The sequence below is a fragment of the Psammomys obesus genome, unplaced genomic scaffold (assembly GCF_907164565.1).
Source record: "Psammomys obesus unplaced genomic scaffold, mPsaObe1.curated_primary_1811, whole genome shotgun sequence".
NCBI lineage: Eukaryota > Metazoa > Chordata > Mammalia > Rodentia > Muridae > Psammomys > Psammomys obesus.
The window spans coordinates 7,502,022-7,516,956 of NW_026596134.1; the positions used below are offsets into that span (position 1 = coordinate 7,502,022).

A 14,935-nucleotide genomic window follows, 5' to 3' on the forward strand; every position below is an offset into this window, starting at 1 on the left:
GAGTCTTGTGTCTAGATCTAGTCAAGCTAACAAGCAAGGTTAACTATCACATATCTGCAAGGTGTGTGCTCCTGTGGCTGACACCACAGGTCCCTAATGGCAGTACACCATTGGGGATGGTGAGTTGGTGTTGGTACCCAGGCCCTGTCACTGCAGACTCAGAGAAGCAGGGCTTAGAAAATGTTTGAGGTTAGCTTTGATGGGTTGTTGAAGGAAGATACATTATGTGGGATTCTGAACCTCTCTTTGGACTTATAGCCTCTTGGCAGGGACCTGGCATCCTTTTTCCTTTCTTTACATTTCTCTTCTTTTCTCTTTTCTTTTTTTTTCTTTTCTTTTCTTTTCCTCACTCTCTCTCTATCTCCCGCCCTCCCCCCTGATACAGGGAGACAAGGTCTTTGGGAGCCCAGCATAGAGGCATGAGGCTTTCAGGGTAATGTAGTGAGAATAATGTCAGCAGGCTGGAGTCTAAATGGCTCCTGTTTGGTTGAAAGGGAGGCTCAGAGAGTCCCAGGCAAGGCGACCAGAAGCATGGAGAATGGCCATCCTTCTGAGGACAGTGCCAGCCATCTGGAAGACAGAGAAGAGAAAGGCCACTGATTCAGACTTCTGAGAGACTGACAGGTCCAGGAAACAGGGCCTGGGAATGGAGGGGGGGGGCGCAAGGCAGCTTTGAAAACGTTTATATAGAATCATAACCATATACATGATGGCATGGTTCAACAAATAAAGAGCAAACAGACCCATGTAACCACCCCCAGGCAAAACCTAGGGTAATTCCCATCTTCTTCATGCCCCCTCTGTACAGTCGCTCACTTGCCCTGGAAGACAGCCCTGACCTCAGAGCTGTTTTCCACCTCCACACAATGCCTGCAGAGTTCTCCACACCGCTGTGAGGGGGTCACAGGCTATTCATTCTTTTTAAAGACTATTGTTTAAAAATTTTTTTCTTTGACAATTTCTTACATGCATACAATGTATCTACATCATATCTAACCTGCTCCCCCTCCTCCTGAACCATCCCCAACATGTCCCCTCTGCCTTTGTTGTTGTAATACTCTTCGTAGTTAGTGCTGCCTGTGTGGGAATGCCAGTGGGGTCATCCACTGGAACATGGACCGCCTACCAGAGGCCACTTCCCCAGAGGAAACATAAAATAAAATGACTCCTCATCTCCCAGCAGCCTTTAGCTGCTGACAGCTCCTGGGTGGGTGGGGGTGGGGGGCGTTGGTCTCGTGAGCCCCTCCCTTATCCAAGCTGTAGTATTAACCAGCTTGGTTTTGTACAGGTAACAGTAGCTGCTGTGAATTTATGAGTGTGCCAGCTGTATCATGTTGTAGCTCCCTCTGGCTCTTACATCCTTTCTACCCCATCTTCCATGATGTTCCCTAATCTTTCCAGGGGAGGGGGAGGGTATCTAAGTGACTGTTCTACTGCTATGAAGAGACACCATGGCCAAAGCAACTCTTATAACAGAAAGCATTTAATCGGGAGTTTGTTTACAGTTCCAGAGGGTTGGTCTGTTATCGTCATGGCAAGGAGCATGTCAGCAGCACATAGGCAGGCATGGTGCTAGAGCAGGAGCTGGAATCTACATTCTGATCCATGGTTGGCCGGCAGAGAGAGGGGAGGGGGGAAGAGGAAGAAGGAGAGACTGAGAGAAAGAGGGAGGGAGTGGAGAGAGAGATTAAGAGAGATGCCTGATGGACCTGGTGTGCTTTTGAAACCTCAAAGCCCATCCCCCTGGGACATACCTCCTCCAGCAAGGACACACCCACTCCAGCAAAGACACAACTCCTTCAACAAGCACACACCTCCTCCAGTGAAGCCACACCTACTCTTTCAAAACACCTCACCAACTGGGGACTAAGGGTGAGAACACAGGAGCCTGTAGGGGCCATTTTCATTCAGCCCACCACAGTGGGGTAATAGCAATGTTCCATTGAGGGCTGAGCACTCAGCCACCACTTACTGTCCATACTTGGACCGGTTCAAGTCTCTGTTGTGGCTTCTGGGGCTATTTGTTCTTACCGCTCTAGAGCATTCTGTCCAGTGGATGTTTTACCACAAGTTTATCTACTCCCATACTGGGGATCAAATTCAGGACCTTTCACACACTGGGCAGGGTTTCTACCATGGAAACCCTGGTACATCCCCTACCTCCTCCATTTTACTTTTGTGGATGATGTCTGAATTGGAGCGGTGACATGTGCCCTTTAGAGACACATCCTGCTAGGCATCTTGCTCTTCTGGGAGGCAGGAGCCATGGCCGGGTCAGGCATGACACCTGTGCTCAGCCTTACCAAATCTCTACCCCTGGTGTCCCCAAATTCAGAGAGCCCCAGCCTCACCTACTCTTGATAGTCTCTGTGGAAACAAAACAGACTCAAGGCTATTTAGGGCAGAATCAGTCTGTAGTGTGCTAAGGAAAACACCGGACTGTAAGGTTCCTGTTGGGGAAAATTGAGGGTGCAGCCAGGTCAAAAGCACTTTGCAGAGTTGGGGTGCACCCAGAGTCTGCCTCAAGCAGCACACAGAACCCTGGCTCTCCTGCCCATGCCACAGGGCCTTGTGGATAGCTGTCAGCAGAGCGTCCGAGAGCACTGCACCTTCAGTCACCGGCTGTTGGAGCTGCAGCAATGGGTCACCGTGGCCACACAGACGTTGGAATCACACCAAGCGGATGTGCATCTGTGCGATGCTGAGTCCCAAGAGGCCGGACTTGAGGTAAGACAATTCATTCTCTCGCCGGCATTCCCCTACAGCATTCTGGATGACCCTCATGCTGGGGTACACAGACTTCCCCCAAATCAGTACCTCACCTGTGTGTATGTTTATCCACGTGTCCTACAGAGGCTGCTGTCTGAACTTCCGGAGAAAGAAGTCCAGCTGTCTCTGCTCCAAGCACTGGGCCAGCTTGTAATGAAGAAGTCTTCCCCAGAGGGGGCAGCCATGGTCCAGGAGGAGCTGAGGGAGCTGGCAGAGTCCTGGCAGGCCCTGCGGCTGCTAGAGGAGAACATGCTGAGGTGAGGGCCTTCCTTGGCCCCACTTTGTCTAGGACAGTGCCTCCTCTCCAACTGGGGACCCTAGAGCAGATGGCTGAGGCTAGGCTGTGTGCCAGTAGGGTGCTGGGAACCTGGAGACATCCTACGTATGGTTCTGGTAGAGCTCAGGGGATCTTCGGTCATCCCTCACTAGGGAGCTAGCCTCCACCCTGTTTTGTTTTGGTTTTTCTTTTTTTCTTTCTTTTTTTTTTTTTTTTTTGAGAAAGTGTTTCTCTGTGTAGCCTTGGCTGTCCTAGACTTGATTTGTAGACCAGGCTGGCCTCGAGCACACAGAGATCCTTCTATCACTGCCTCCCGTAGTGCTGGGATTACAAGTGTGCACCACTATGCCCTGATTCCAACCTGTTCTTGACTGAGCTTATTTTAATTAATTAATTAACTAATTAATTAATTAATTCCTCCTCTCTCCCAGTCCCACTCTTTCTCCCTCTTCCTCCAGCCCCTCCCCTATTCCTCAGATAAGGGGAATGAATCCCCTACCCACCCACTCCAGCTCATCAAGTTGAATCAGGACTGAGCAAGTCCCATTATCCTGTGGTCTGTCGAGGGAGCCCCATCAGGGGAAAGTGATCAGAAAGCAGGCAGCAGAATACATGTCAGAGACAGCCCCTGCTCCCCTTACTAGGGAACTCACATGAACCCTGAGCTGCCCATCAGCTACGTCTGTGTAGGGTCAATGCATGCCTCTTGATTGGTGCTTCAGTCTCTGAAAGCCGTTTGGGCCCTGGTTAGTTGGCTCTGTTGGTCATCTTGTGGAGTTCCTGTCACCTCCGAGTCCTTCTGTCCTTGCTCCCACTTTTCCACCAGACTCCTTCCACTCTGCCTGCTGAATTTACTTCTTTATCCACATTGATAGGTATTTGTACCTTCCTAGTTTGGTAAGGTGAGTTTAAGATAAGAAACGGAGTGAGTGCTCCTGGGAAGCGTTCTGATGGCCCCCCAAAGATGGCTGCTAAGTCATGATCAGTAGTGAATCCCACAAGTTCCCCACCATTCCTGGTGGCCCCATGCTCTTGCTTCTCCTGGGACCCAGTGGAGGCTCATCACATGGCCACCTGGAGTAAGTGCTTTATCATCTCAGTCTTATCAGAAACCAACAGCTGCGGAGGACAGAGGTGGACACAGGGAAGAAGCTAGTTTTCACCAACAACATCCCAAAGGCCGGCTTTCTCATCAACCCTCAGGATCCCATTCCCAGGAGACGGCATGGGGTGAGTCTGTCTCTTTGGGAGAAAGGTCAGATCCAGTGTCAAGTGAGGAGTGGAGACCTCCAGGACAGCCCCTCCTTGCCCTGGATCACACGTTTAGCACACAGGATGTATCTGAGGTGACCTCAGAAACAATTAATTGCCGGAGGACTGAGGGTCTTGAGGGATCTGGGACCCAAAGGTTCCAGATCACACCAGAAGGTCAGGAACACCCCAGGACAGAATTGGCCCTCATTTCTCTGAACCCCCTGCAGCAGCCCATACTGGGGTTAAAAACTCCTGCTGAACCTAGATAGCAAACAGATCAGAGACCCAGGTCCTGACCCACTAGCTTGATTCTGCATTGCTAACAAGCCCCAGGCACATGGTCTGTGCTGCTGGGTTCTGGCACACAGTATGAGAAAAAGGGAGTGGAGTCCAGGCAGTTCAGCAGGTGTTCAAAAGGTGTGGTATATGTGGCAGCTGGGCTGGATGCTATACCTTCTAGTGATGATAAAATATCAGCTGAACCCACAAATCTGAGCAGGAGAGGGAGAGAAGGGAAGGCGTTCTCTTAGTTACTCTTCTATTGCCATGACAAAATACCATGCCAAGGTAACTGTAAAAGAGGATGTTTATTGAGAGCTCGCAGTTCCAGAGGCTTAGAGTCCATGACCATCACTGCAGGAAGCATGGCAGCAGCAGGCAGGCATGAAGATGGAGCAGTAGCTGGGAGCTCATATCTTCATCTACAAGCACGAAACAGAGAGCTAACAGGGAATGGCACAGGCTTTTGGAACCTCAGAGCCCACCCCCATTGACACACTTTCTCCCACAAGGCTATACTCCCAATTCTTCCCAAATAGTTCTACCAACTGGGAACCAAGCATTCAAATATATGACCTTAGAGGGACTGCTGTCATTCAAACCACCACAGGCGTGTTCTCAGTAGGGGGGACAGTGTATGCAGGGACCGAGAGGGAGCTGAAGTTCTAGGTGCTGAGATGCAGCTGCAGGCTGCAGCAGGGAAAGGGAGGGGGAAGAGGGGAGGAGGGAGGCAGTTCAACCTTCAGGAGCCTGTAGAAGGGGAACCCAGGGCTCCTCAGCCCCATCAGGGAAGAGTGAAGCACCACCAAGGGACTGGCTTTCATTTCACTGTGTCCACGTCTCCTCAAGAATGGAGGAAAGATGGCCACTGGGTAGTCATCCCAGTCAAGGACGGTGATGACATCTGGAGCTCCAGAGAGATGACGGTGAGGGATGCTCTTGGCTCGTAAAAGTGAATGAATGGAGGACTCCTCTCTCTGAGCCTTTCCCATGCCCTCCAGGTCCCCTGTCTTCATCTTCACCCTTCGGTGCTGGTGGGGTCCCCAGGACACAGGACCGGCAGGCCCTTCCTACATCTGGTCGCATGTCTTCCTGCAGGCAAACCTGATGGAGGAACAAGACTTGCATGAAGATGGCTCCCGGCTCCTGAGGGACTTCGAAGAGTGGCTGCAGGCAGAAAACACCAAGCTGCTTAGAATCCTCACAATGAGAACAGCCACAGCCAAAGACCGGAGGACCAGAGGGATGAAGCTGCAGGTCTGTTGAAGGATCAACACTCACTGTGTTTCATGCCGTCAGGAGTTCCTCAGATGGAGGAGTTCATACTTAATACTTGTTTGTGAGCCATCCCGAATCTAAGAAATGGTTTTTATTTTATTTTGGTTCAAATACTTTAGAATTAGCTTTTCCTTGCATCTGTCCATCCGTGCATCCATCAACCCTCCATTTACGTATGTATGTATCCATCCTATCCCATTTTATATTTCTCTGTTTGAAAAATATCACTGCTGGTCACTTGACTCCAGTATCAGTTAGCTGCCACTGTGTTACCAACCACCCTGATAGCGAGTTGCTTAAAACAACAGCTATAATTTAGCTCACGATGTTGACACTTGGTGATTTGAGCTCAGCCTGGTGTCTGCCAGTTCTGGACTCCAAGACACATCTGCTTGGCAACTTTATCTTTTGTCAGACGTGAGGCGAGGCGGCTAGGTAGCTCTGGTGGAGGGCGGGAAATATGAACTTGACAGGGACCATGCATGTCTCATCGTTGTGTGAGACAGCCCACACTGCACCAGGTGGCTGCAGAGTGTGAGGAAGCATGTGGGAACAGGCAAGGCCCTTGGATGCCTAGACTGGGAACTAGCATGCTTAGAGTTACATGCTAGTGTCACACGGATTCTTCTGTGTTGTGTGGTGCAAAGAAAGTCAGCAGTCCATCCAAGATTCAAGAAAAGAGACTTCACTTGATGTACAGGTATAGGCAGGGTGGGGTTGGGGGCGGGGAATCAGAAGCGTGTATTCAGTCAACCACAACTGCTCTCTCCTCATGCCATCTGGTCACTGGTCACTGTCTTGGTCTGTGTCTGCTGCTGTAATGAAATACTCCAGAGTGAGTAATTTATAACAAACAGGAATTTTGCCATTCCAAAGGCTAGAAAGTCCAAATACCACAACCTTGCAAGGCTTCCTTGTTGTTTTATCATGTGGTCAAAAGATGGGGTAAGCACAAAGAAGCAAAGGGATTCTAAAAAAGGCCTTTTTGGTGACAGTATTAGTCCCACTCCTGAGGGTCATTAACCCCACCCTTGGGACTGGTCATCTCTCAAAGATCCTATCTCCCAACATTGTCAACATGAGTTTGCGGAGGAACAGCTATAGCAGTCACCAAACCCTTCTCCAGTCTACTTCCTGGATGTTTCTGTCCCCTCTACATTTACTGTTCACCTGATTGTGGCAGCAGCTTCCTCCTTGGCCTTTTCTTCTGGTGGACCCACACCCAGGGCATGGCTCCTTCTGCAGGCAGCCATGACTCAACTGATCTGACCTTGACCTCCTGAAGAAAACATTTAATGTGGAGTTTAATGACCTAAGTCATTGTACAAGGCCTCTCTAATAAAGTACAGTTCTATCTTTCCTTTGTTTGTATGAAATCTCAGTCATATGTTAGGGTCCAAATTTCTTCTTTTTATCCTGCTTGGCAATCATTTGAACTGCATTTGTGGTGGAGGACTTTTATGGGATATATCTGACAATATCTCTTAAACTGCTACCTTTGCCTTGATAGGTTTTTCTTAAATGTCATTGAAATCTGCATTCCCCCCACTGTGTATTTTTGTCCCTGTTTATGTGTATTTTCACCCTTGACTCAGTGTTGAATTCTGAATACTTTTTCCTAACTTATCTTCTGTTTGACTAGTTCTCTTTTTAACTGTGTCTAATTTGCTATCACATATGCCTCCCAAGGTCTTAACTTTGGTTGCCATAATGATCAGTTTAGAACTTCAGTATGGTTCTTCTTGGTGTGGCTGGTTACATTCTCTGGCTTCCATCACACCCTTATCCAAGCTTGTCTTCTAATTCTTTGAACTGCAACCCACCATAATTGCACTGTCTAGTAATTCTTATATCTCCAGGTACTTAGGAACATTTCTGTTATATATTTTTACTCCTCTTTCTTGGTGTTGTATATTGTGGCTACCTTTTGTCCTGGGCAAAATGTACATAAGCCTAATTTGGGACTTAGGATAATCTCTTTCTCCAGAGATGATTTTGTTTGCTATTGCCAAAAAGTGGGGGCTTTATGAGACCACTGAGTCAAAGTTCAAGAACCACTAAGACGATCTGGAGCTAGGCTTTAAGTACACTTAAGGCCCAGATTCACTTATGGCTCCCTGTACTCCCAGAATAAGTCTGCAGGCATCTCATCTACAAAGGGAATGACCTCCAAGCCCCTGCCTCTGCTGAGCCAGGCTTTGACTTTCATCACCTTACCCTTAGGAGGCTGTGGAAACATAGATCATTTTCAAAACTGGTATTATCTCCCCCTCAGGTTAGCAAAGATCCTAAGAGCAGAAGGAGGTCTGGACAGAGGCCTCACTTCTCAGGGTTCTTGTCCATCCCTAGGGCTTCTGTGCTGGTTTCATTGTGTTTGTAGTGCTGTGGCTCAAACCCAGGGCCTCAGACATGCTAGGCAGATGCTCTGCCATGGAACTGTATTTCCACCCCCTTGCCTCAGATTGGTCTCGACTAGTCTGCCTTGTTTGCTAGTGCATCGATGGCTTTAAGTGTTGAGCTGTGTTCTCAAGGTATGGCTCATCCTGCTGATGGCGGAGCTCCATATCACCAGCAAGCCTCTTTCCCCTGCCCCCAACTCCCACCAGCCCACTCTCCACTCCAGTCATGAAAATGACTTCTTGTCCAGCCTGCACTGTGGTGGGTTCTGAGAAACTTAGCCAGGGACTGAAGCCTAGGCTCCAGCCTGTAAACCCCCCCCCCCCATCCACCACACATCACAGCACCTCTCAGCGCTCACAGAAAGAGGAAGTATCACCCTAGGGGAGAGCTGTGTTCTACTTAGAAAAGACCTACCCAACTCTGCCAGTCTTAGAAATGCCAGCAGAGTGGCATGCTCCTTGGTGATCACTTTATGACGGGGACAGGCTGTGACGCACCTCTCATGGTCCCAGCATGTCGCAGTTGGAAGTAACCACTGTGGTCAGCCTTCCTACTGCCCTTCCACATGGTGGGAGTTCTCTAGCATTCTGGACGCCTGGATGAAGGCTGGAAAGATGGCTCAGCAGTTAAGAACACTTGCTGCTCTCACAGAGGATCTGGGTTCAGTTCCCTGCATCCCCAAGCAACCATAACTCCAGTTCCAAGAGATCTGGCGCCCTCTTCTGATCTCTGTAGGCACCAGGCCCACCCATGTTGCACATAGATGCACGCAGGCAAAATGCTAATACACATAAGATAAACGCTTCTAAGACTGATTTTTAACAGAGTATTTATTTATTTTATGTGTATGAGTGTTTAACCTGCATGTATGTTGGTATACCGCATGTATGCCTGGTGCCTTTGGAGACCAGAATTGGACATCAGATTCCTTGGGACTAAAGTTAAAAATAGTTATAAGCCAATATTTGGGTGTTGAGAATTGAACCCAGGTCCTCTGCAAGAGCAGCCTCTTAACCATTGAGCCATCTTACTTGCTCCCAAAACATAAAACAAACAAACAAACAAACAAACAAACAAACAAAAAACCCTTCTACGGGTGAGAGTCTCATGTTACTGGTCCTGTCCACATCTCCCAGCATGCCTTGGGTGATACTTGATTGGTACCTCCTTTCCAACCGGGTGGGGTTCTTGAGCCGTTGGGTAGCTGTGGCATGATGCTGCCTTCTCTCTCAGGAGCTGGAGGCTCGGATTCCAGAAGGCCAGCATCTCTTTGAAAGCCTGCTTCGTCTCAGGCCAGCAAGGGACCCTTCCAATGAGCTGGAAGATCTCCGCTACCGTTGGATGCTGTACAAGTCTAAGCTCAAGGACTCTGGCCACCTGCTGGTAGGTGCTAGAGGTAGAAGTTGGGGTCCCAGGAGGCAGCCATGTCTCAGGGAGACAGAGCTGGATCTATGTACATCCATCGCTATGTGTCCATATGCCAGGCCATTGTGACTGCTCAAAGGAAGAGAGGGGCACTCTCGTGTCTCAGGCTTTTGACTTAAGTGATATTTGTCCATCTTCCCTCCCACTGGGGCTGGAGGCCTGTGACTAAGAACAGTGATTCTTGCTTAGTATGCAAGGATCTCTTGTTTCCCCCACCCCATGTCACAGTTTATGTCATTTCCTATTTGTTTCTAGAGGCACCTTCTGCTGGGATAGCTGTACCCCAGCCTCCAGAGGGGTTAGCTGAGCCCCACCCCTAACCTCAAAGCTAGAAGCTCTGGTCACATAGCTCTTCACCGGAAGAGGCAACATTCTGTTCCATTCTTGGGGTATGGTGCTCTATAGGGATACAAGGACTCAGCTCCTTGCTTCCTCTGACCTTGACATAGCTAGCCCTTTTATCTCCTGGACTTCCTGTCTCCTATGCAAAGCCACCCCTAGGAGGCACTCTGGACTCCTAATGGTTATATAGGAGAGGGGCATCCTTCCCTCCAGACTAATGACAAAGTGAGACAAAGAAGTTAAGTTTCCTGGGCCCAAGAAGGAGTAGGTAAGATGACCATCCACCGTCCTTTCAGGCCTCAGAATCCAGAAGCCACAGCCTGGGGGCGTTCCGGGCTTTTCTGGCCCTGCAATTGCCAGATTGGCCACTAGGTGTCAGCCCAGCCCAAGCCACATAAAACCACATCCCCAGCCTGGGCCAAGCCCATCCAGACAGTGCCACCTGGCCCTGAAGTGTGTTAAAAAGCTCATTAAATGGAGTCCCCTGCTGGCGCAGGCTCTCCAGATGACCGGCAGTTTGAATGAAATGCTCCCCTGACAAAATGAATATTCTGTTACGGGTTCTGCTCGGGTTTAAGTTTTACGCACCTAACTGATTTTTACTCATTTCTTCCCCCTTCCTAAAATAACAGACGCAGAGTTCTCCAGGGGAGCGGACTGCATTCCAAAAGGTATGTGTCTGCCATCTGCTCCACACAGCCAGAGGGCAGAGAATGTGCAAAGCTGCAAGGCCTATGGTTCTGGGGCAGGGTGCCTAGATTTTCTAGAATCTTCCATGAGATCTGGAGAGCATGGATAGAAAATCAACTTTTTCTTTTCTTTTGTGTAATTGGTTGGGCCCAGAGGTTTGTGTTCTCAGAAGCCCCGGGCTCAGGGAGGGATTGACAAGCGTGTGTAAATGACTCAGCCTTGGCATGACATATAGAAGAGGGCCCCAGGACACACCGGAGAGTGACTGAATGCTCCTCTGATCATACCTGGGACAGCGGGTGTAAACCAGACTGACCCAGGAGCCTGCACTGTTCTGGGCAAAATGGATCATGTGGCCTCTTTGGCCCCAGGGGCCACTTTAGAAAGGGGTGGTGGAGCCCTTTGCTCTACCAGACACCTTTCCACTGATGCCCACTGAGACGCTGTGGCTCTTCTTGTACCCGGTCCTGAACTCCACATGGCACCTCTACTGCTCAGGCCCTGTGTGCCGGGACTGGTGCTTAGTGGTCTCAGATCCCTTCCCAGTGCTGTGCCCAGCTACCCAACAGGAAAACAAAAACACAAAAAACAAAAAACTTGAGAAGAGATTTGCTTTGGCCCAGGGCCTCCGGGAGTACAGCCACAGTATTCAGGACTCATGGGCAGAATGTCATTGCAATGGGAGCCTGTGGCAGGGGGTCACTTCCTGACCAATCGGGAAGGAAGGGAGAAGAAAAGTGGGAGGGGAGGGAAGAAGGGAGGGAAGAGGGAGAAGGAGAAATTGGGACCTGGTATAACTTTCAGCCAGCCAGGCCTCAACTCCCACAGTCTCTACAATCCTGCCCCTCACATACGGTTCACCAGCTATTATAACAGGGACCAGACAGTCAAAACCATGAGCCTGTGAGGACATTTTCAGTTTCGGCCAGGTAGAGCATCTCACTGCACCCTGCCCTTGACATCAAGTAGCCCCCATGGTGGGGAGTGGGATGTCATGAAGAGTGGATGGATGTGTCTACCAGGTACATGGCTGCTGTCTGGTCTTCACATCCTCAATCTTCTATACCCAGTGCTTTAGGCTTTCAAGTGTTGCCCTGGAGGCCTCCCTGGGGCTCGGAGGGTCTCCTCAATCCTGACCCTTGCTTTCCCCACTGCTGCCCTTGTTTTCTTACCAAACATCGACCGTGATGACACCAGCCCCCAGCAAACTCTGGTTCAAAGGACCTGGAGTCGCTTTAAAACTCTCATCCCTCGGAGTCTGCATCCCAGGCTCCCCGGCTCCATCCCCGGCCCCTGGCAGCTTCAGGAGACCCATGCTGCACCCTGGTCCCCGCAGCTAGCTTTGTGACCTCAGACAAATCACCTTACCTTAGGGCTCCCTTCCCCGTGTGTGAAGTGGAAATATCAGTGTTGGCTTAATTTACTCCGTGAATTGGTTTTGAAGACCCGTGTGAAATCAGAACATACTGAGGCAGATGTGTTTCACCCATGATTCCCCCTAGTCCAGAATGGTGGGGACCTTACCTCGTGGAGTGTGGAGGTGTAAGGAAAGGGCATGTGACCCATGCTGCCTGGCCTGGTGGCCCCTGGTGGACGATGGGAGTCCCAAGAGCAGCATTCACTCTGTTTGTATTTGCTGCACTTTAAGCCCCTCCATGGCTGGGAGTGCCCATCCATGCAGCCTAGGCCAGAGTTATCGGGGGTATCCTACCTTTTCACATAACATTATCTTCTACAAAGCTGCAAAGAGTTTTTTTTTTTTTTTTTAACTTACAATGTTTTAGGTAAGTTTGAAGTGTTGTGCTGGATCACACTCCTAGCTGTGACATGACACCTGGGCCATGGGTTGTACCTCTGTCAGAAAGATCCCCGGCAGCCATGGTGCCCACTGACTGTGTCTTCCTTTACGCATTCATTTATTCTGTCAGTACCGAGTCATTGCTGACCTTGTGCCGAATGTTGTTTAAGGTGCTCAGAGCCCATCAACCAACAAGAGTGGCAGTGTGCCATCCTAAAGGGTGTGCGCCTGCCTGGGTGCCAAGTGGGAGGAGCATCTGCGTGGAGCTGGGGCTTGGCGGTCTCTGGATCAGGGGCCCCTGAGGGGCAGCACCCACGAGTGCTAATAGCCTTGAGGCTCACCAAATAGCCCTGCTGAGCTACAGCCAGGGGATGTGAGCCATCATTCTGTACACAATCTAGAAGGTTCTATGTGGTTTGGGAACCCAGATGGCTGCTTTTCAGCCTCACAGAGCTTCTGAGCCATTGGTCTGGACAGTCCGTGAATCTGTGTTTCTGACACATTCCCAGGTATTGCTCACACTTCAGGAAGTGGTCAGGGACCACACTTTGAGAACTGTTTTTTTGTTTGTTTGTTTGTTTTGTTTGTTTTTTTACAACTCGACCATGATCTTCCAATGAAGGACATTAGTCTACTGAATTAAAGCCAGGAAAAGTTTCCTTCCAAACAACTGGCACACAGTAGGCTCTCAATTGCTGTGTGTATGAGGGCCTCAGATGTCAGACGACATGGGTCCCTACTTCTTTCAATATCAGAAAGAGCAGTGACACAGAGGTCTTGTGTTAGTCAGCTTTCGGTTACTGTTATAAAATGCTTCAGGAAATCAGCTTATAAAGAGGTGGGGGAGGGTTATTTGGCTCACAGCTTTTAGAGTTTCCCATCCAGGGTCACTTGTCCAGGTTGTTTTGGGCCTATAGTGAAGTAGCTCATGATGGCAGAAAACAAAACAAAACAAAACAAAAATCCCCACCCACCTCACAGCCAGGAAGCAAAAAAAGAGAAGACCAGGTTTCATCCCACAGTCTTCAAGGACTTGGGACCGTCCTCTAGGCTGCACGTCTTTCATTTTATGATGATTATTTATTTTATGTGTTTGAGTGTTTCACCTGCATGTATGGCTGTGTGCTACTTGCATGCAAGTGCCTATAGAGGCCAGAAAAGGGCATCAGATCCCCTGGAACTGGAGTTGCAGTTGTGAGCTGCTGTATGCGTGCTGGGAATTGGACCCAGGTCCTCTGCAAGAGGAGACGGTGCTCTTAACAGCCAAGCCATCTGCAGCCCAGGCTCTTAAGGATTTGACACCTCCAAATAGCACTACCGGGAGGGGGTATGTGTGTAGGGGGAATTGGCCCTTTAACTCATGAGTCTCAGTGGGCCATTCAAGGCCCAAACTCGGTTCTCATATTGTTATTTAGATGGCTAAGTATGTGCAAATATGACTCCATATACATGTGTACATATATGCACACACATGCATATTTGTGCACACCAATACATACACATGTGGACACACACGTGCACAACACACGCACGCACACACAGAGGCCAGCCAGGTAGAACAGAAGAGCCTTCTGCAGAGGCTGTACTCTCACCAACTTTAAAACATTCCATATATTATATTCAGCCGGCCGGGAAGAAAGACGCCCACTGTCGGGCTGATGATTTATGTGTGGCTGGTTCTCCACACTTCCTTGCTCTCTCCAGGCCTCAAGCCATCCAGCTACGTCAGCAGCTTCAGCCTGTTTGTTTGCATAAACAGAATAATTAAGATTTGTTAAGTTTGTACTGCCAACGTGTTAGCCAGCTCTGTGCCAGCGGATGCTTGCCTACAGGCCTCGGACACACGAACTGTAGTTACGTTTGGATGGTAGCCGGGTGTGCTGGGGCTGCGAGTCACCTCAAGCCCTTCTGTGGCCTGGAGTGCGGTGTCACCCTCTCTGAAAACCGTCTTTTCACTTGAGGCCTGGTCTGACTGGTGCTGCTGTTCTCAGGGCAAGCTGGACAGTTTGCTGGGGCCAGGCACAGGTGCTTCCTGGCCAGCACACAGTGGGGGGTCTTGGTGTGCAAGGCACGCACAGTGGGACCTTGGTACACAGGCCTGTGTGTGGTGCCACCTGGGAGTTGCATTGGGTTTATCTGATTGCATTTCCAAGGTTGCTGGAGTTTAGATTTTTGTTCCAATCTAGTTCTCCCAGGGAGTACTTGTGATTGCTTCCTCCCCCCACTCAGGACACCGTCACCTAGCAATCTTGGAAGTCGAAATCCCTGCTGGTGATTGCATTTTGTTCTGGCTTTCTTTGGGCTATGCTGCGGGGGTACACGCTTAGCCCATCTATCTGGGGGGAGGCCCTCCCTCTGGCTCAAGTTCTCAAGAAATAGCTTCTTTTTTTTTTTTTTTTTTTTTTTTTTTTTTTTTTTTTTTT

At 49.6% G+C, this 14,935-nt stretch overlaps 1 protein-coding gene across 1 annotated transcript in view; it reads left to right on the forward strand.

Moving 5' to 3' along the window:
• The window catches only part of Syne3 (spectrin repeat containing nuclear envelope family member 3), an 80,032-nt gene that overhangs the window by 60,395 nt on the left and 4,702 nt on the right, over positions 1 to 14,935 (forward strand). Inside the window, exons 12-17 of the mRNA XM_055593097.1 lie at positions 2,566 to 2,727; positions 2,854 to 3,026; positions 4,147 to 4,276; positions 5,678 to 5,836; positions 9,491 to 9,640; positions 10,657 to 10,695. Of these exons, the coding sequence (XP_055449072.1) occupies positions 2,566 to 2,727; positions 2,854 to 3,026; positions 4,147 to 4,276; positions 5,678 to 5,836; positions 9,491 to 9,640; positions 10,657 to 10,695 (813 nt within the window). The remainder of the gene's footprint in view (positions 1 to 2,565; positions 2,728 to 2,853; positions 3,027 to 4,146; positions 4,277 to 5,677; positions 5,837 to 9,490; positions 9,641 to 10,656; positions 10,696 to 14,935) is intronic.